General features: G+C 35.9%; 6 protein-coding genes and 1 pseudogene across 7 annotated transcripts; all 7 read left to right on the top strand.

Moving 5' to 3' along the window:
• Positions 1-594: 594 nt before the first annotated feature.
• AT3G45530 (Cysteine/Histidine-rich C1 domain family protein) lies at positions 595-2921 on the top strand (the record flags this gene model as incomplete). The annotated part of the gene is made up of 2 exons (NM_114422.3): positions 595-2713; positions 2838-2921. Exons 1-2 carry the CDS (start codon positions 719-721, stop codon positions 2919-2921), a joined length of 2079 nt encoding a protein of 692 aa, NP_190139.1. The 5' UTR covers positions 595-718.
• A 3304-nt stretch (positions 2922-6225) lies between these two features.
• AT3G45525 (RING/U-box protein with C6HC-type zinc finger protein) lies at positions 6226-6781 on the top strand (the record flags this gene model as incomplete). The annotated part of the gene is made up of 2 exons (NM_148846.1): positions 6226-6458; positions 6661-6781. The coding sequence occupies 2 exons, from the start codon at positions 6226-6228 to the stop codon at positions 6779-6781; spliced, it is 354 nt and encodes a 117-aa protein (NP_680099.1).
• Positions 6782-7256: 475 nt separating this feature from the next.
• On the top strand, positions 7257-11348 carry AT3G45520 (annotated as a pseudogene; the record flags this gene model as incomplete). Its single annotated transcript has 1 exon — positions 7257-11348.
• Positions 11349-12325: 977 nt separating this feature from the next.
• On the top strand, positions 12326-13264 carry AT3G45510 (RING/U-box protein; the record flags this gene model as incomplete). The annotated part of the gene is made up of 2 exons (NM_114420.1): positions 12326-12964; positions 13130-13264. The coding sequence occupies 2 exons, from the start codon at positions 12326-12328 to the stop codon at positions 13262-13264; spliced, it is 774 nt and encodes a 257-aa protein (NP_190137.1).
• A 1096-nt stretch (positions 13265-14360) lies between these two features.
• On the top strand, positions 14361-15636 carry AT3G45500 (uncharacterized protein; the record flags this gene model as incomplete). The annotated part of the gene is made up of 5 exons (NM_114419.1): positions 14361-14580; positions 14888-15002; positions 15202-15282; positions 15373-15460; positions 15535-15636. 5 exons carry the CDS (start codon positions 14361-14363, stop codon positions 15634-15636), a joined length of 606 nt encoding a protein of 201 aa, NP_190136.1.
• A 524-nt stretch (positions 15637-16160) lies between these two features.
• AT3G45490 (reverse transcriptase-like protein) lies at positions 16161-17092 on the top strand. Its single transcript, NM_114418.2, has 2 exons — positions 16161-16530; positions 16668-17092. The coding sequence occupies exons 1-2, from the start codon at positions 16216-16218 to the stop codon at positions 16986-16988; spliced, it is 636 nt and encodes a 211-aa protein (NP_190135.1). The 5' UTR covers positions 16161-16215; the 3' UTR covers positions 16989-17092.
• Positions 17093-19461: 2369 nt separating this feature from the next.
• On the top strand, positions 19462-20850 carry AT3G45480 (RING/U-box protein with C6HC-type zinc finger; the record flags this gene model as incomplete). Its single annotated transcript, NM_114417.2, has 3 exons — positions 19462-19737; positions 19818-20524; positions 20626-20850. 3 exons carry the CDS (start codon positions 19462-19464, stop codon positions 20789-20791), a joined length of 1149 nt encoding a protein of 382 aa, NP_190134.2. The 3' UTR covers positions 20792-20850.
• Positions 20851-21973: the final 1123 nt, after the last annotated feature.

Below are 21973 nucleotides of genomic sequence, written 5' to 3'. Positions count from 1 at the left end.
TTTGCAAACAAAAACCTCTAAGTTCAATAATACTTGTTTTTTTATTGTTTAATTAGCTTTAACTTTCTATCATTTTTAAAATGCAAATTTCTTTTACTCTCTCTGTTAAAATAGATATCTAAATGAATAATTTTTACAAAACTATATATAAAAAAATTAGTCTAAAACAAAAATATCATTGACGTCACTTCAATATTTTTTTGGTCATATCACGTACGTGTATTATACTCATTTCAATGCCTAACCTCGAAAGTACCATATAGTCGGCTCAAGGTTAGCTGTCATGACTTTGATTTCTTCCTTCGATGATCTGGATTGATACAATAAAATAAAATCTTTCTTTATCTATAGGGTAATGATTTGCTATTATTTGACTTATAAACAATAAAGACGACTAGTTGAGAGTTAGAAGAGATAAGATAAATGAAAATAAAGAAGTCGAAGTAAAAAAATGTAACATGGCAGACACAACCCGAACAGAACCATTGACATTAGCGTTTAAATTAAACAAAGACCAACGACGTGCCCACTAGTTGTATTAGTTAAGATTTGTCAACGTTAATATTAGTTTATATATCATAATATAACAAGTGGCATTGATATAAGTAGAGTATATAGAGGAACAACTTCATTGATCCACTATTATTACACGAACCAAAGTGCTATTACCCCCAAACATTAATTTCCATTCTCTCCACCTCTGCTACCTGCATCCGTCATGAGTTTCAAGATAAAAGGACACCCGCATCGTGTATCCCTCGTTAAGAATCATGATGGTTTGGAATGTGATGCTTGCGATCAATCCTATGGTGATGCCTACTCATGCGGTGAATGCAAGTTTACTGTTCATAAGAAATGTACGTTTTTGTTCGAAGTCGTGCCAGAGATATTCGAACATCCTTCTCATGTTGGTCATTGTCTTAAACTTCTCACAACTGGAGCTCCAGATCATACCGTACCCAAATGTCATCTTTGCGGTAAAAACACCAAGCGTCTTCTTTATCATTGCAGAGATTGTAAACTCAATGTGGATATCGATTGCATTATTGATCCCATGTGTGCCCAAGCCGATCTGAATATGCCGTGGCACCACCACCCTCTATTCATGGGTAATTTTGCGACTAATATGACTTGCGATGTTTGTTATGACAACCACGTAGATGGCTATATCTGTCTTTGCTGTCGGTTGTTCGTTGGGTGGGTATGCGCTGCCCTAGTAATTGACTCACCAGAGATCACTCATCCTTGTCACACCAAACACCCTCTCAAGCTTCTCACCGAAGGAGCACCCACTTACACTGATCCAAAATGTCATCTATGCGGAGAAGACACTGGAAAATTCATCTATCATTGTGATATCTGTAAGTTCAATTTGGATTTGGTATGCGCAAAAACAAAAACCCCACCAGTTGCTCTTTCAAATCTCAAGGTACATGAGCATACACTCAATCTTATGCCAAGATTGATCTCCTTCGTTTGTGATGCTTGTGGGACAAAAGGTGATCGGGCTCCTTATGTGTGTCATCAATGTGATTTCATGGTTCACAAAAAGTGTGCTCATTTACCACGTGTTATTAACGTCAATCACCATGACCACCGCGTTTCGTTCAAGTATCCTCTTGGTCTTGGAGAATGGCGATGTGGAGTTTGTTTTGAAGAGATTGATTGGTCATGTGGTGCTTATTCTTGTTCTCTTTGTCCTCAATATGCTATTCATTCACTATGTGCAACAAGGAAAGACGTATGGAATGGGAAAGAGCTCGATGGAGTACCTGAAGAAGTTGAAGATATCGAGCCATTCAAGAGGAATGATGACAACACAATCACTCATTTCGCTCATGAGCATAACCTCATGAGCCTCAGCAAAGACGGAGAAGAAAGTAGCTTGTGTGGAGCATGTGTTCTTCCCATTGGTTCTTACACATTCTACAAGTGTTCAAAATCAAATTGCAGCTTCATTCTCCATGAAAAGTGTGCTAATATTTCTAAGAAGAAACGACATTTTCTGAGCTCAGAACCTCTCATTCTTTGCTTCGAAAGCATTATCGACGATGACTTTTTATGCAGAGCTTGTTATCAAATGTTTTGTGAAGGATTCTTCTACTCTTCTAAAGGTGTGAACTTTGACTTAATATGCAGTTCGATTACAATGCCTTTTATCCATGGAAGTCACGATCATCACTTACTCTACGTAAAACAAGAAGAAGGTAACAAGAAAACTTGCCACAACTGCGACAACGAACGTGCTAAAGTCCTCCTAGGTTGTATCAAATGCAATTACTTTTTGGATTTCCGTTGTGCTACTATGCCATTAACAATAATGCTTCCAAGGTACGATGATCATCCACTCACTCTTTGCTATGGTGAAGAAAAGGCAAGCGGCAAATATTGGTGTGATATTTGCGAAAGAGAAACAAATCCAGAGACTTGGTTCTACACTTGTAACGATTGCGGTGTCACATTGCATACATTTTGTGTACTTGGAGATATCAGAAATGCCAAAGCAGGAGGAAGTTTCAGACACCATGGTGAACTTGAATTGCTACCTAACAATAGATCTACACGACCACTTTGCAACAGTTGTCATAGTCGTTGCCCAGGTTCATTCATTATGAAGAGTTATGACGGCGGGGAAGTTTATTGTTCTTGTTATTGTGTCTCATCTCAGCTTGGGTATACATACAAGGGTGCTGATACATGCCCTCCATGGGCAGTAAGACGTAAAGCCTATTACAAAATCTTTTTTGAAAGGAAAACTATCTTAATAGGTTCTACTTCTTAATGTTAATGTTTGAGTTTGAAACTCATTCGTTTTTTTTTTTTTTTTTTGCTTTTAGATATATGAGCTTGAATTGATTGTTGTTATTCACGTCAATTATTTGTCTACCTATATTCTACATTATTTGACAGCTATAAAATGATCATACATACGATCATGTGCAGCTTTGACTTTGGCACGATTTTATTACCAACTTTTATTATTTCTAAATTGTATTTCTAACTGATGTTGACCTACAACTTCATTCGTTTATAATTTCATTAATTTGTATCAAAGCTAAGACTAACAACTAACACAAAACATATTCGTAAGTTGACACACACGTAAGCCAAGTAGTACGACATAAGACGAGTTAAGCTAACTTTTCTAACATTACCTTTCCATCTTTTACAGGTTGGTTTAACTTTGTACCATGTTATTATATGATTTAACAAATTTGTTTATAGCTAGCTCATTGTAAATATTGATAAACGTGAAAACCAAAAAATGTTCTATTCTTCTGGAGAATTCTCATAACAATCATATGATTGAACGGAGAGAAAAAAGACTAAAAAGCGAGAAGATATTAATGAATGTGCTTAGAAATTTTTCTCATTGTCCACTGTCTTCTGCATCTTTCCCTCAACTGGAAACACGAACAAAGATTAACAGCAAATAGAGTTACCAATGCGAGATGATCCTAATCTACAACCAATGGCAACAAGGATAAAATAAAACTGGGGGATTGGTAGCATATATTAGGAATAAGTTGGAAAATAGTACGTTTCCGAAACTTAATTGGAAAAGTAGTACATCTACTATTTATAATTAGTATAATAGCCATAGTACGTTTTGTTTTTGTTTGGTGAGAGAGAGAGGTATAAGGGAGTGAGACAGCGTGTGAGAGAGAGCGTGGGTCAGGTGGGTCAGGATTTATTTATTTATTTTTATTTTTTTTATTTTTTTTATTTTTTTCCTTTATTACATTTACCCTCAAATTTTAAGAACTAAAATACTCGTTTGTAAATTTTATTTTTCTAAAATTGATCATATAAATAAAAATCTATGTTTTTTTCTCTATCATTTGATATGCGTTTTGTTTAATAATTTTGAATTTTTTTGTATTGTAATTGTTAAACTAGAGATATAAATAAAATCTGTACAGCGCTATCTGTACAACGTTGTCTGTACAGCGCTATCTCAAAGAAAAATAATTTTTTTAGAGAGAAAACAAATTAAATTAAAATACATAACTAATAATACTTGGATAATACATTAAAAGAGTTATACATTCATCAGTAATACTTGCCACTTTGAAAGAAGTTTAGGTAATCTGCAAAACGCTATCTGTACACCCCTATCTATACAGCGCTGTACAATTGTCAAAATATAAAAAAAAATTAAAAACGTATTTGGTTTCGAACAAATATCTGTACAGTGCTGTCAAATGATGAAATGCATCTGTAAAGAAGGATATTTGTTCGAAACCAAATATGTTTTTAAAATTTTCTTACATTTTGACCACTGTACAGCGCTGTACAGATTGGGGTGTACAGATAGCGATGTACAGATAGCGTTTTGAAGATTACCTAAACTTCTTTCAAAGTGGCAAGTATTACTGATGAATGTATAACTCTTTTTATGTATTATTCAAGTATTATTGGTTATGTATTTTAATTTAATTTGTTTTCTCTCTAAAAAAAATTGTTTTTCTTTGAGATAGCGTTGTACAGATAATGCTGTACAGACAACGCTGTACAGATAACACTGTACAGATACAACCGCACAGATTACGCTGTAATGATTGCGGTGTACAGATTATGCTGTACAAATTGTATTTATATCTTTCGTTTCACCATTACAATAAAATAAAATTTCAAAATTATTAAACAAAATGCATATCAAATGATAGAGAAAAAAACATAGATTTTTATTTATATGATCAATTTTAGGAAAATAAAATTTACAAACGAGTATTATAGTTCTTAAAATTTTAGGGAAAAAATGTAATAAAAAAGAAAAACAAAAACAAAAAAAAACATGACCCTCTCCCTCTCTCTTACACGTTTCTCTCTCTCCCTTACACCTCTCTCTCTCTCCCTTACACCTCTCTCTCTCTCAGGAAGAAAAACGTATTATGACTATATTACATATTATAAATAGTAATTATATTACTTTTCTAATTAAGTTTCGAAAACGTACTAGTTTGCAAAGACACTCTATATATTATGCATTCTTGCATCGGTATTATCCCATGGTTGTTTTCCTGGCTCTAGCTATAAGATTTCCGATGCACAAAGAGTTAAAGGGAAGGTTAACAATCTTTGTCAACGTATTTAACATCAGACGCTAATGTGGCAAATATAGAATTAGTAGATATTAATCATGGGCGCATGCGTCCCATTGCTGAAGGCCATGTTCGTTTATCTGTCGCAGATGACTGAAACCACAGACAATAATCAAAATTTTTTGTTTGTCTATCGTTGGTGCAGCGACCAATCGCCAGTGACCAATCACAGCGACCTGTGACCACAATTTTCAGTCGCTAAAATTTTTAGAGATCAGCTGCTGTAATTTCCTTTTGTTGCAGCAACAAAGTTCTTGTTTGTGTAAAATAAAATAAAATTTTGGTTTTGTTGATTTTTTCATATCGCTAAATTTTCTACTTTCCTTCATGCATATTTGACGCAGTTCCAAATAAAAACAGAAAAAAAAGAACAAAAAAAAGTTGAAAGAAGAGAATTGTTTCTTCTTCTATCATCAAGTGATTTCTATTCATTTTTTCTTTGTCGTTGACTTGATATAATTCTTGTGTGACTCATATGGGTGGAAGTCTCCTTGGCACATTGTTTGATAACATGTTCATTAATGCTTTTACACTAAAAGATATGGGTTCAAGTCCTATATACTACGACATAGATAGACTCACAGATTTCACAGTTATTTTGAAACACTTATATCTTTCTTATATCTTTCTTTGATTTTTTTTTGTTGATTTTGAGAATTTAAGTTGTAGCGCTAGCTAGGTTTAAACATTTACTAATAATGATCGATCAATTGATCGGTAAAATACGTATTGATTTTTTCACTAAAACAAAAATTTTATTGATTCAAAAAACAACACATAGTAGAAAATTCATTTTTCATTGCGTAATTGGTTTGTTTTTCATCACAATTTAAAATTAATTTAATAAGTCAATTTTATTATAAATATTATTACTTTTTGTTAAGATATTCATGAAAGTCCAAAAATAATGGATATGATCTAAGCTTCCTTTTCTTTATCGTTTATTGTTATAGAAGATCTTTTAAGAGAGTTTTCCTTTATTTTAATATCCTTTATGCTTATGTTATGCTAATTGCCTTTTGCATTAGTTGGAGCCGCCTCTTCTCTATATATTCTGCGAGTCATAAAACCTACCTTAAGACTAAATAAATCTTCAAGTTTGCACAAAAGGTAGGAGAAGATGGCCCCAAACCCCACCGGAAACTCACTTGACGGTTCAAGTTCTGACTCGTACAACCTTTTTTTCAAGGGTTCATTGGCGGGATTTGGGGTTGCAATTTGCAGAGAAGAGGATGATAGCATCTTGTTTCAGAAAAAAGTTTCACTTCATTACTCCGACATTTCAGGTTGGGAGACAGAGCTTATGGCATTGAAGCTAGGACTAACCAAAGCCGTGAGTTTGGGGATCAAACTGTGAAGAATATGATGACTTGAAGCTCAAGGAAGGTTACAAATGTTTAAAACAAAGATCTGTTGGAGCTTAACCCAGGTGAAGTAAATCAAACCCTGGTTAAGTTTGCTTGGGACCACATTCATAGTGAACCGGCAAAAGGAAAATTGTCGCCTTCAGCTGTAGAGGACAAGTTTTGTCTGTATGTGGTGCTAGCTGTTGGAGTGCTTTAACAGACGCGGTTTCAAGACAGTACCTTTGGCGTTTCCATGGTGCAACAGTGTCCGCGTCAGCACAAGGGAGCCCTAGTTGTATTCAGTATAAAAGAGGTGCTCTAGGTTATTGAGAGAGTTGTGAGAACAAAGGCGTCTAAGAGATATTGAGAGACTTGTTATTATCAGAAGCTTGTAACAGAGTTTCTTAGGTCTAGGAGAGTGATACAGAGTGAACTCGAGTACTAGTGAAGGGTATCGAGTGGTCACTTGTAATTCTTCTTGTAAACACTATCTCTAATTTAGTGGATTCCGAGCACAGTCTCGGCCCAGACGTAGCATCTGTTGATGTGAACTGGGTTACCAAACTTGCTTTGTGTTCTCTGTTTGTGTTCTTGCACTTTCTGTGTTTCTCTTTAAAGTTTGGGTCTTGTTGTGTGTTCTGTCTCAACACTCTGTCCAACAGAGAGGTTTTCTTGCTTGTGGTGTTGTGTTTGGTTTGTTCTCAAGAAAAGTCGACGTTTTGAGTGGGCAAATCCTTACAGATTGGTATTAGAGCCTTGGTTACAGTCCGTTTGTGGTTCCGTAGTGTTAACAAACGGTTAAACCATGTCTGGAGCAAGAATAGAGGTTGAGAAGTTTGATGGTCGTGGGGATTACACGATGTGGAAGGAGAAGCTCTTAGCTCACATTGATATGTTGGGCTTAAGTGCTGTTCTAAGGGAATCTGAGACGCCGATGGGGAAAGAAAGAGATTCAGAGAAATCTGATGAAGATGAGAAAGAAGAACGAGAAAAGATGGAAGCTTTTGAAGAGAAGAAGAGAAAAGCCAGAAGCACCATCGTGTTGAGTGTTTCAGATCGGGTTTTGAGGAAGATTAAGAAAGAGACATCTGCTGCTGCGATGCTGGAAGCCTTGGATAGGCTCTACATGTCTAAAGCTCTCCCAAACCGGATATATCTGAAGCAGAAGCTCTATAGCTTCAAGATGTCCGAGAATCTCTCTATTGAAGGTAATATCGATGAATTTCTTCATATAGTAGCAGATTTAGAGAACTTAAATGTTTTAGTCTCAGATGAGGATCAAGCCATACTGTTGTTGATGTCTCTTCCTAAGCCGTTTGATCAGTTAAAGGATACTTTGAAATATAGCTCTGGTAAGACTGTATTGTCTCTTGACGAAGTGGCTGCTGCCATTTACTCTAGAGAGTTAGAGTTTGGGTCAGTTAAGAAAAGTATTAAAGGTCAAGCTGAGGGTCTGTATGTCAAGGACAAGGCAGAAAATAGAGGAAGAAGTGAACAAAAGGATAAAGGGAAAGGGAAGAGATCTAAGTCTAAGTCTAAACGTGGATGTTGGATCTGTGGAGAAGATGGCCATCTGAAGTCTACCTGTCCCAACAAAAACAAGCCTCAGTTCAAGAATCAAGGAAGCAACAAAGGAGAATCCTCAGGAGGAAAAGGAAATCTGGTTGAAGGCTCAGTTAACTTTGTTGAATCTGCAGGAATGTTTGTGTCAGAAGCTTTATCCTCTACTGACATTCATTTGGAAGATGAGTGGATAATGGATACAGGCTGCATCTATCACATGACCCATAAGAGGGAGTGGCTTGAAGATTTTGATGAAGAAGCAGGAGGTTCAGTCAGAATGGGAAACAAGTCTATCTCACGAGTCAAAGGAGTTGGTACAGTCAGGATTGTCAACGACAATGGTCTCACTGTAACATTACAAAATGTGAGATACATTCCAGATATGGATAGGAACCTGTTATCTTTGGGAACTTTCGAAAAAGCAGGTCATAAGTTTGAATCAGAGAATGGTATGTTGAGAATTAAATCTGGTAATCAAGTTCTGTTGGAGGGAAGAAGGTATGACACGCTCTACATACTCCATGGGAAACCTGCAACTGATGAATCACTTGCAGTGGCTAGAGCTAATGATGACACTGTGTTATGGCATAGGAGGCTATGTCATATGAGTCAGAAAAACATGAGCTTGCTGATTAAGAAAGGGTTTCTTGATAAGAAGAAGGTGTCAATGCTTGATACGTGTGAAGACTGCATCTATGGAAGAGCTAAGAAGATTGGCTTCAACTTGGCTCAACATGACACTAAAAAGAAGCTCGAGTATGTTCATTCTGACCTGTGGGGGGCACCTACAGTACCAATGTCACTAGGGAACTGCCAGTACTTTATATCATTCATTGATGACTATACAAGGAAGGTATGGGTTTATTTTCTGAAAACTAAAGATGAAGCTTTTGAGAAGTTTGTAAGTTGGATCAGTTTGGTGGAGAACCAAAGTGGTGAGAGAGTTAAAACTCTGAGAACAGACAATGGTCTAGAGTTCTGTAACCGAATGTTTGATGGGTTTTGCGAAGAAAAAGGTTTCCAGAGACACAGGACCTGCGCTTACACGCCACAACAAAACGGAGTTGTTGAACGCATGAACAGAACTATTATGGAGAAAGTGAGAAGCATGCTATGTGACTCAGGGCTGCCTAAAAGATTTTGGGCTGAAGCCACACATACAGCAGTGCTACTCATCAATAAAACTCCTTGCTCTGCGATTAACTTTGAGTTTCCTGACAAGAGATGGTCTGGAAAGGCACCTATATACAGCTACTTGAGAAGGTATGGCTGTGTAACATTTGTTCATACTGATGGTGGAAAGTTAAATCTGAGGGCAAAGAAGGGAGTTCTTATTGGATATCCAAGTGGCGTGAAAGGTTACAAGGTTTGGCTGATTGAAGAAAAGAAGTGTGTAGTGAGCAGAAATGTGAGTTTCCAGGAGAATGCAGTGTACAAGGATCTGATGCAGAGAAAAGAACAAGTTTCCTGTGAAGAGGATGACCACGCTGGGTCATACATTGATTTAGATCTTGAAGCTGACAAAGATAACAGCTCAGGTGGAGAACAATCACAAGCTCAAGTCACACCTGCTACAAGAGGCGCAGTGACTAGTACACCACCAAGATATGAAACTGATGATATTGAAGAGACAGATGTACATCAATCTCCTTTGAGTTATCATCTGGTTCGAGACAGAGAAAGAAGGGAAATCAGAGCACCAAGACGATTCGATGATGAAGACTATTATGCAGAAGCTCTATATACAACAGAAGATGGTGATGCAGTAGAACCGGCAGATTACAAAGAAGCTGTCAGAGATGAAAACTGGGACAAGTGGAGACTTGCTATGAATGAGGAAATTGAGTCTCAACTAAAGAATGATACTTGGACTACAGTCACAAGACCTGAGAAACAGAGAATCATTGGGAGCAGATGGATATACAAGTATAAGCAAGGTATTCCAGGAGTTGAAGAACCAAGGTTCAAGGCAAGACTTGTTGCCAAAGGGTATGCTCAAAGAGAAGGCGTGGACTATCATGAGATCTTTGCACCGGTTGTGAAACATGTTTCAATCCGAATCCTCCTTTCAATCGTGGCTCAAGAAAATCTTGAATTGGAGCAACTGGACGTCAAGACAGCGTTTCTCCATGGGGAATTGAAAGAGAAGATCTACATGATGCCGCCTGAAGGATGTGAATCCTTATTCAAAGAGAATGAGGTATGTCTTCTGAACAAGTCTTTGTACGGTCTTAAGCAAGCACCTAGACAGTGGAATGAAAAGTTTAATCATTACATGACTGAAATTGGTTTCAAGAGAAGTGATTATGATAGTTGTGCTTATACTAAGAAACTGTCTGATGATTCCACGATGTATTTATTGTTCTATGTGGATGATATGCTTGTGGCGGCAAACAACATGCAAGCCATAGACGCATTGAAGAAAGAGCTGAGTATTAAGTTTGAAATGAAGGATCTAGGCGCAGCTAAGAAGATCCTTGGTATAGAAATCATCATAGATCGAGAAGCAGGTGTTCTGTGGCTGTCTCAAGAGAGCTACTTGAACAAAGTACTCAAGACATTCAACATGCTGGAATCAAAACCAGCATTGACTCCACTGGGAGCTCACTTGAAGATGAAATCTGCAACTGAAGAGAAGCTAAGCACAGAAGAAGAGTATATGAACTCAGTCCCATACTCGAGCGCTGTAGGAAGCATCATGTATGCCATGATAGGCACCCGTCCTGACTTGGCCTATCCTGTAGGCGTTGTTAGCAGATTCATGAGCCAGCCTGCAAAAGAACACTGGTTAGGGGTGAAGTGGGTTCTGAGGTACATTAAAGGAACTGTGGACACAAGGTTGTGTTACAAGAGAAATTCAGACTTCAGTATCTGTGGTTATTGTGATGCAGACTACGCAGCTGATCTAGACAAGAGAAGATCTATCACGGGTCTGGTGTTTACTTTGGGTGGCAACACTATAAGTTGGAAGTCTGGACTGCAGAGAGTAGTTGCACAGTCATCTACAGAGTGTGAATACATGTCCCTTACAGAAGCAGTGAAAGAAGCTATCTGGTTGAAAGGTCTTCTAAAAGATTTTGGTTATGAGCAGAAGAATGTGGAGATCTTCTGTGATTCACAGAGTGCTATTGCACTCTCCAAGAACAATGTGCATCATGAAAGAACCAAGCACATTGATGTCAAGTTTCACTTTATCCGGGAAATCATAGCTGATGGAAAAGTGGAAGTGTCAAAGATATCTACTGAGAAGAATCCAGCTGATATCTTCACGAAAGTTCTACCTGTAAACAAGTTCCAAACTGCATTGGACTTTTTACGGGTAAAGTCTGAGTAGAGACTCAAGGAAGCCGAGACTGGAATCCGGGAAACTAAATCAGGTTTTGTTAACTCTCTCTAAAGTATTGTGTGTGTTGTTACCTTTGATCCTCATGTCATCAGGTGGAGATTTGTGAAGAATATGATGACTTGAAGCTCAAGGAAGGTTACAAATGTTTAAAGCAAAGATCCGTTGGAGCTTAACCCAGGTGAAGTAAATCAAACCCTGGTTAAGTTAGCTTGGGACCACATTCATAGTGAACCAGCAAAAGGAAAATTGCCGCCTTCAGCTGTAGAAGACAAGTTTTGTCTGTATGTGGTGCTAGCTGTTGGAGTGCTTTAACAGACGCGGTTTCAAGACAGTACCTTTGGCGTTTCCATGGTGCAACAGTGTCCGCGTCAGCACAAGGGAGCCCTAGTTGTATTCAGTATAAAAGAGGTGCTCTAGGTTATTGAGAGAGTTGTGAGAACAAAGGCGGCTAAGAGATATTGAGAGACTTGTTATTATCATAAGCTTGTAACAGAGTTTCTTAGGTCTAGGAGAGTGATACAGAGTGAACTCGAGTACTAGTGAAGGGTATCGAGTGGTCACTTGTAATTCTTCTTGTAAACACTATCTCTAATTTAGTGGATTCCGAGCACAGTCTCGGCCCAGACGTAGCATCTGTTGATGTGAACTGGGTTACCAAACTTGCTTTGTGTTCTCTGTTTGTGTTCTTGCACTTTCTGTGTTTCTCTTTAAAGTTCGGGTCTTGTTGTGTGTTCTGTCTCAACACTCTGTCCAACAGAGAGGTTTTCTTGCTTGTGGTGTTGTGTTTGGTTTGTTCTCAAGAAAAGTCGACGTTTTGAGTGGGCAAATCCTTACACAAACATATCACAATTTGCTGTTGTGATCCTGAGATTTTTGAATTTGTAAGTTTTCTTGGCTGCTAAGGTTCACATGTCTTTGCTTCAATATCTTAAACTGATTGATTCTTTGCCTTGGATGATTAGGTTATGGAGAGATCTGTGCCTCACCATGAGAAATTTGCCTTGCTAATGGATGACGTCCACCGCATCAGACAACAATTTACATTTAGCATCCCTATTCTTGTTACAGGAAAGCAAGCGAATTTTACGTATAAGCTTGCAAAGGAAACACTAGTTTCTCGCAACATCAGACCTATGCCTCGTACTACTCAGAAGAAGACTTGTGGAATTTGCTTTGTGGATGATATCGAAGGTCAGGAGATGTTTTCCGCTGCTTTATGCAGTCATTACTTCTGTGTGGAGTGCATGAAACAACGTATAGAAGTGAGTCTAAACGAGGGAGGTGTACCTAGATGTCCGCGTCATGGCTGCAAATCAGCCCTAACTCTTAGAAGTTGTGACCATCTTTTGACACCTAAACAAAGAGAGATGTGGGAACAAAGGATCAAAGAGGAGTCAATTCCTGTATGTAACAGATTTCATTGCCCAAATCCAAAGTGCTGGGCTTTGATGTCGAAGACCGAGCTTACTGAATCCACTGACGATGGAGTTAGGAGATGTTGCTCTAAATGCCGTAAACCCTTTTGCATTGACTGCAATGTTTCGTGGCATAGTAACTTGTCTTGCAAGGAATACAAGATGAAGGGTAACAAGGCTACTACAACAGTGTGGCGACAATGTAGAAGTTGCCAACACAATATAAAACCATCGGAAGAACGCATCAATGTAACTTGCAGGTATTATCTCTAATCACATTCTATAGTTATTATATATGATTTCTGAATCTTTTTTAGAATTCGGCTACTGTAATGTTCATAGTTTGATGTGTAGGTGTGGCTATACGTTTTGCTATGCATGCGGAACCCAATGGAAGCTTGGAGGTTGCTCTCATCATCGCCAATTGGTGATGAAACTGGTGGACGTTTCTATGGTCTTCATTGTCCTCATTTCTCTTTTTTTCCTTAGGTTTATTATTTACTAACTACTGAGCGCATGGTTAAGTAGATTAATGGTTAAGTACATATCTAGGGGTTATGGTTGTGGTTTATTTGAGTTAACGAATATTGTCCCAAAACTAAAATTCTTTAAGGTTTTCAGTTGGATTTCAGTTTTTTTTTTTTTTTTTCCAATCATATATAGCTTGATCTTAAATCCTAATGTTTGAATAAATCCTTTGTTGTTGCTGCTGGTCTAATCTCCCCCAGACTCCTTGTCCTGTGTTCTTTTAAAATTATTTTTAGTCTCAACGGTTGAAGGTTGCCTTCACCGTCACGGAATGGTGGAGGAGAATGCATACTTTAGCCTTTTTCTGCTTATTTTTTTGGGTTTAAATATTACTTGTGGATCCTCTTTTGCTTGTGAGGCTTTTTGTATCTAGTTATTCTTATTCTATCTTCATTCTTAAGAAATTATGTTTTTCTTATAGTGAATTCTAATTCTTATTTGCCGTCTTTGAAATCTATGTCTATAGCTCATCACTTGATGATGTTTTCTTTATTGATGTTCTCCAAAAGTAAAATACCGAAGAAAATTCTTTGTTCTGATCACATTTACTTTTTTTTAATTGTCTATTATATTAATCCAGCAAAGCTTGATACTAAAATTAAATTATGGTGAGACTAAAAATAATTAGATAGATAGATAGATTAATCTCCATCAATCGAGAAATTGTGGTTTTCTAGCCAAAATTTATAATTATGGTTTTTATTCACTTGTTAAAACCAAGACCCATAGGGGAATGAGAATCCACAAACCGTTAATTTACCAAATATTACAAAAAAAAAAAAGAAAGAAAAAAAACCACAACCTTATTCAAAATTATGAATGTCACGCAGTTAGTTCCCAACAAGAAAATTTGTTATAAAAAAACAAAAAGATTTGAGTGTGATAGAACCTTGCCTTTATTTTCGAGATAATTTTAACTAGTTTATTTTTCTTTACTAATTTTAATGTTAAGATAAATTATTAAAAATCTATACCAAGATAATTTCCCCTGATTATTTTGGATCCTCACCATATACATGAATGAATCATATTACTTTTGCGGTAAGCAGAGGACAAGATGCTCAAGGGATTTACTCGCTCGAGCATTAGTCCTCAGTTGTGCAGCCTTTACTTCAAAGGTTTGGTTGGCGATGACTCATTGGCTGGATTTGGGGTTGCAATTTGCGGGCATAGAGATGATATCTTATTTCAGCTGAATGCACCAATTCATGGCTCGGATATTACTGTTTTGGAGGCTGAACTTATGGCATTAAAGCGAGGACTAATAGAAGCTGCGGGTTTGGGGATCGATCATATCTCGATTTATTGTGATTATTATCCCGTTTACGAATTAGTAAGTGTTTTTTTGGGGCTAATTTTTTGTTATAGTCATAGGAATTTCCCTGTTTCCTATGTTAATGCATTGAAGCTAACATAGTAATATGTATATGAGTAGGAATTATTTTTCTTTCTTTATTTTTGTTTTTTAATATGAAATACTAAAATTATCTCGTCCTATTGAATAAATGTCATATTCGAGAAGATTCGTGACAGATGAGAACAATATTTCCCTACTAATTAATGATGTGCAACGAATAAGAGAAGGATTTAAGTCTAGCTTTACGATTTTTGTGGAGGGAAGTAGTATCAGATATGTTTCTGAACTAGCAAGGGCGACAATAGTTTCTGAGTTAAGCATATCTGTGGATCCTCCTAGCAGGTGAAGATACTTGAGGGACGTGTGCCGAGATGTCCTCATTATGGCTGCAAATCGAACCTGACTCTTGGAAGCTGTGCCCATCTTTTGACACCTAAACTAAGAGATGTGGGAACGAAAGATCAAAGAAGACACAATTCCTATGTGGGACAGAGTTTATTGCCCAAAACCAAGTTGCTATGCTTTAATGTCGAAAACCGAGCTCTCTAAATGGAATAGAGAAGCTGAAGTTAGAAGATGTTATTGTATGGAATGTGGTGAACCCTTATGCATCAACTGCAAAGTTCCATGACATAATAACTTGTCATGCAATGAGCCAATGAGTACAAGAGATTGCATCCAACTCCTACAGAAAATGATAGAATATTTAAAGATTTGGCAAATCAGAAAATGTGGCGTCAATGTGGAAAGTGCCAACACATGACCGAACTTTCAGAAGGATGCATCAAAGTAACTTGCAGGTAACTTATAGAAACACATTCTATGCTATTATAATTCTTTTAGAATTTGATTATGTTTTTGCATGCGTAACTAGTTCACATTTGATTTTCTTGGTTGCTGGATAGGTGTGGCTATTCGTTTTGCTACACATGCAGAGCAGAATGGAAGCAAGGAGGTTGCTCTCATCGAGCAATGATGCATAAACGTATACTATTTTAGTTTTTGTTCTCATTTTAATAATTCTTTCCTTCTTGTTAGGATAATAAAATAACCTGTTTGTTGGTTGTTCATGTTGCTAAATTTTCTATTTTGCTTAATGCATATGTCACACAATTCCAAATGAATAATAAAAAAAAACACCTTTTTTAGTTTTTTCTTCAACGATTCTATATGAAAGCGTTATGTAATAAATTATCAGGTCGTCAAAATAACTTGTTATTTTTCTTCTCATTTTTTTTATTTGTCGTCTGGAATTTATATGAGATTTGTAGCATCATAAATGCAGAAATAAATAGCAAAGTAATGAGAATCTGTAGAAAATATATGTAAATCTTCGGAAAAAAAAGAAGAAAACCAATCAATACTAACCAAAAACGGTTGCAAATATTACTAATTTCGGATAATATATTATCAGCTTCTCAAGCACGGCTACAATATTCTCTCCTTTTTCCTATATATATTCACTCATTAACATTCCCATAAATCTTGGGAACTAAAGATAAAACAGTCATGGATAGAGATGAAGTAGGCACGATTTCGAAGAAACGGAGGGTAGATGGAATATACACCAAACCTTGAAGGTGAGGGTTCTATTAAGGTCGTCGAAACTCAATCTTCAGCGGCAAAAGTTTTGGACGACGTCGTCCACAGATTGTACTCTAAGGGGTTGGTGAGTACGGATAATGTGGCGGCTGGATTTGGGGTTGCCATTTGTGATCAGATGGATGAGTTGTTGTTTGAGATGAAGGAATCAGTGAGTGACGTTGAAGGAGTTAAGGTTAGGGCTTTGATTCGTGGGTTAAGTGAATCACTCGACTTAGGGATCAGAAAGATCGTGATCTATTGTGATGACAATGAGCTTTACCAAAACGTAAGTGTTTACTTTACTTTGGTATAACTTTTTTCGTGAATATTTTGGCACTTTTATCTATATCATATCTTGTTTTGTGACGACGGTTTCATTGTGATGTTTTGGTTAAACAAAACTGAATCTGATTTGCAATGCAGATAACAAGTGGTAAATGTAAACCTAAGCAGATAAAAGTTGTCAAACAACTTATAAAAGAAGTTCAACGCCTTAGGGAGAAATTTGCTTCTAGCGAAGCAATTCTGGTAGCCGAAAACGACATTAAGTTTGCCTTTGAACTTGCAAGAGAAGCAATTGTTTCTCAAACAACCAGTGCCGATGATGATGGACATGATGGTGACAATAATGACGATGAAGATGATAATCCTTGGGCTTACGGTTGTGGTTGTGATTGGTGTTTACCTGATCCTCCCACTAAGCCCAATTACGATGCCGATTACATTGAATTTTATAGTCTTTAGTCTCTGTGTTTGGATTAATACATAGATTTCAAAGTTGTTTTGAATTTTCTTTCTTTGGATTTTCTATATTGTTATTCGATTAATTTAAGTTTCATTTTGCACATTTTACAAAAATGTCAACCTTTTTTTTTTTACTTTTCTCCTATTCCACAACATTTAATTACAGGCAATGTTTTTAAACCCGACCCGGACGATGAACCGGACTACCTTCTGGGTCACCGGGTCATCAGGTCAACCGGGTTGGACCATAGGTTAATTAGTTAAAATTTATTTAATAAATTTAATATTAATAGAAATTTTAGAGTATTTTATAAAAAACAAAATTAGTATTATAAATATAAAACAAAAATAATCATATCATATTTAATCAAATATAAAATTATATTATGTTTAACAAAATATAAAATCATTTACACCCAAATATATATATATATATATATATATATAGAAAAAATCAAACAATAATAATAAAGTGGTTAAAAATTTGAAATCCAACTAAATGTCTAACACCGTAACAAATATATTAGGAGATCATCAATGACAGAAATAAATTAATAAAACATCGTGAATTCAAACAACTAATCTCGGTTGTCTCTCTCACCATTCGATTCAATTTTAAGGCGGTATTTTAAAGTGTTCAACAAAATCTAAAACATCAAATGAATTTAAGAACTGAAAAAACTTTTAAAAATAATTGAATAAAGTCTAAAATCCCATATTTTATTGTAAAATCAAGAGAACTTTTTAAAACCCACACCCGGCCGGTTCAACCGGTTCACCGGGTCACGGGTTAATTGCGAGTTTTTGTGGGTTTTTTCGGTTTTGAACTTGTTGGGTTTTAGCACTAAACCCAAACCGGAAAAGTGTTCGGGTCACGGGTTAACCGGTCGGACCGGACGGTTCGGGTTGGGCGTGAAAACACTGATTACAGGGCTATCTTCTGTGTTACTGGATCATCGGGTCAACTAGGTTGAACCACGGGTCAACTGATTAAAATTTATTTAATAAATTTAATATTAATAGAGATGATAGAGTTTTTAGAGTTCTTATTAATTTAAAATAATCATATCATGTTTATAAAATATAAAATCAGATTATGTTTAATAAAATATAAAATCATTTACACCAAAAAAATAAAAATATATTTTATATATATGTAATCAAACAATAAAATAAAGTGATTAAATTTTTAAAATCCAACTAAATGTCTAATACCGTAACAAATATAGTAGGATATCACCAATGACGAAAATAAACTAATAAAACATGGTGAATTCACATAACTAATATTGCGTGTCTCACTCACCATTCGATTCATTTATTAAGGCGGCATTGTGAAGTCTTCATCAAAATCTAAAACATCAAATGAGTTTATGAACTGAAAAAATTTCTAAAAATGATTGAATAAAATCTAAAATCCCATATTTTATTCCAAAATAAAGAAAATATTTTAAAACCCACACCGACCGATTCAACCGGTTCACCAGGTTATGGGTTAATGGTGAGTTTTTGTGGATTTTTTTGGTTTTAAATTTTTCGGGTTTTAGAACTAAACCCAAACAAAAAAAGTGTTTGGGTCATGGTTCAACCGGTCGGACCGGACAGTCCGAGTCGAGCGTGAAAACACTAATACAAGCTCATTCTTTAGCCTGAAACTCTAGCTTTATGATTTATGACATCAGATTTGTAAACGTTTTCACTTCCGGTTTACATTTCTAAACCTATTAAATTAATGAATATTGTTGACAGAATAATGTTATGTTGTTAACTTACAAAAAAAAAAGTAAAACAAGATTAAGAAAATCCTATAAAAATTGCTTCTCTCTCGAAAAGTCTAGCCGCTGATCTCTTGCCTTGTTTGTGTCCCATGATGTTTACTCTCATTTGATATTCTATCTCTAATTATAGTCTCTGATTCTTTTGATTTGTGGAGCTTTGTATTTGGAAAAAAATCAAGAACTCATGTCTTATTGTTAATTTATCCAAAATTTTAATTAAAAACATAAGTGAGACGAGAGTCCTAATGATTGGTAAAATACGTATTGATTTATTCAAGAGAAACAAATAGTTGCCAATCCCCGAAATTACTTATAATAACCCCATTTCACATTTGGTTAGGCTTAATAAAAGGTCCGTAATAATCTTATTAAGAACCCCATTTCACATTTTTCATTTATATCTTATATAGGATATTATGGGTTTTTTCACATTTATCTTAGTAATTAGTTTTTTTTCCCTCACTAATTTAAATTTAATTAAATAATTAAAATTCTTAAAATATTATGTTTTGTTGAGATATTCGTGAGAGTATCTAAACAAGTAGATATGCTTTAAGTTTCCATTTCTCTCTCGTTTCTTGTTTCAATAGTTATCCTTAACTTATCATATAAGATTTGTTTAAGAGAGTTCTACGAGTCATAAAACCTACCTTAACACTAAATAATCTTAGAGTTTGCACAAAAAGTACGAGAAGATGGCCCCAAACCCCACTGGAAAACCCTCACCTGACGGTTCAAGTTCTGACTCGTACAACCTTTACTTCAAGGGTTCATTGGCGGGATTTGGGGTTGCAATTTACAGAGAAGAGGATGATAGTATCTTGTTTAAGAAAAAAGTTTCACTTCATTACCCCGACTTTACAGCTTGGGAGGCTGAGCTTATGGCATTGAAGCTAGGACTAACCAAAGCCGTGAGTTTTCGGATCAATCATATCTCAATGTTCTTTGATAATCCTGAGATTTTTGAATTGGTAAGTTTTCTTGGCTGTTCATTTAGGTTCACATGCGTTAGCTTCAATATCGTAATCGATGTTTTGCCTTGAATAATTAGGTCATGGGGAGATCTGTGCCTAAGGATAAGAAAATCGCCTTGATAATGGATGAGGTGCAACGCATAAGACAACAATTTTCATCTAGCATCCCTTTTCTTGTGGCTAGTAATGAAATTAAGTTTGTGTATAAACTTGCAAAGGAAACACTAGTTTCTAACATCAGCATACCTAGGCCTCAGAAGAAGACTTGTGGTAACTGTTTTAACGATGGTATCAAAGGTGAGAACATGTTTTCCGCTGATTTATGCAGTCATTACTTCTGTGTGGAGTGCATGAAGGAACATATAGAAGTCAGTCTAAACGAGGGAGGTTTACCGAGATGTCCTCATGATGGCTGCACATCAAACCTAACTCTTAGAAGCTGTGACCATCTTTTGACACCTAAACAAAGAGAGATGTGGGAAAAAAGGATCAAAGAGGAGTCAATTCCTGTATGTGACAGATTTCATTGCCCAAATCCAAGGTGCTGGGCTTTGATGTCGAAGACGGAGCTCACTGAATCTACTGAAGAAGATGGAGTTAGGAGATGTTGCTATAAATGCCGCAAACACTTTTGTATTAACTGCAAAGTTCCGTGGCATAGTAACTTGTCGTGCAAGGAACACAAGAGTTCCGGTCGTGAGCCTATTACAACAGTGTGGCGTCAATGTAGAAGTTGCCTACACAAGATAAAACTATCGGAAGAACGCATGCCTGTAACTTGCAGGTATTATCTATAATCACATTCTATAGTCATTATGATTTCCGAATCCTCTTTGGAATTGGATTATGTTTTCGGCTACTGTAATGTTCGTGGTTGATGTGTAGGTGTGGCTATAAGTTTTGCTATGCATGTGGAGCTCAATGGAAGCTTGGAGGTTGTTGCTCTCATCATCTCCAAGAGGTGATGGATTGGGTAGCAATAGTCCTCATTTTTCTTGCTTTCGTAAGTCTTTTAGTTGTTAGTTTTATGCTCATAGTTAAGTACAGCTGATAATGTTTAAGTACTTAGCTAGGGTTGTGGTTGTGTTTGTTCTCCCCGTGACTATTTAGATGGATTGGTATGGTGTTTAGTCTATGTGTTTTGATTAACACATAGATTAATAGTTGTTGTTTTGAAACACTTTTTATCTCTTTTTTATTTTTAATTCTAAGAGTTTTAAGATCTTTTCTAATCGTATGCTACGTTTTCGGTTATACTTGATATTCGGATGATTAATTATTTAACTATTTCTTAGGCATATTTTAAAAGTCTAAAAAAACAACGAAGTCAAAAACCAAAAAGGGAATTTTAAAAAGGGAAATTGGCAAAACTAACCAACAAAAAGTTTATAATTAAGAAACTATCATAAAAAAAAAAAAAACTGATATCCTCTATATTTTGTATATTAATTCCAAATTCACCTTTCTATCTATTTCTCTCATCTCTCTTTCTGTGTACCTCTCTCTTCCGTTCTCTCTCTCCTCTCTCTTTCTCCCTCTCCCCCTCTCTCTTTCTCTCTCTTTCTTTTTCCCTCCCCCTCTCTCTTTCTCCCCAGTAAAGTCCTTACAGCTACATCGTTACTTATTTTTGTTTTCAAATCAGAGTCTCTTAATTACTTTTGGGTGAGATTTGATCTGGGGGTTTCGAATTACAGAGGAAGGAACACAATTTGGATTCAGAGAGTCGACTTTCGTTATTGCGCTTGGTGTCTTGGTGATGAAATTGAGTTTTGTTGTTGCAATTTGAGAGATACTATTCTATTTGTAAATATACTATTTCCGTATACCTTGTTCTATATACGTTTTAAAATGAATTATTTCTTTTAATTAAGGATGTTAAGTGATTTAATTATTGGTTTAGATTTAAACCATTGGGTTCCCTATATATTATCCCTTAGGGTTTAATATCTTTCCATCAAAAAATATTGTGTATCTATATAAAAGGTTATGTTATTCATTGACAACACTATTCACATCTAAATTATTTTGTGTCTGCCTTGAAAATTTAAGTCATGATATATGTAGAAAACTATACAACTTTTTAATTGATATATCATGAACTTGAATTATTTTTTTTAAGATTAGATAATATGAATTACAATTGGGAAGGGGTAAAGAAAAAAGAAAGAGAAAAAGGACTTCTCTCCTACCACCTGATTTTTTTTCTCACCTCAACACCAATAATAAAGTCACG

Source organism: Arabidopsis thaliana, chromosome 3, assembly GCF_000001735.4.
Source record: "Arabidopsis thaliana chromosome 3, partial sequence".
Taxonomy (NCBI): domain Eukaryota; kingdom Viridiplantae; phylum Streptophyta; class Magnoliopsida; order Brassicales; family Brassicaceae; genus Arabidopsis; species Arabidopsis thaliana.
Note: the sequence above shows the minus strand (reverse complement) of the source record. Positions and strands in the feature narration are given on the sequence as shown.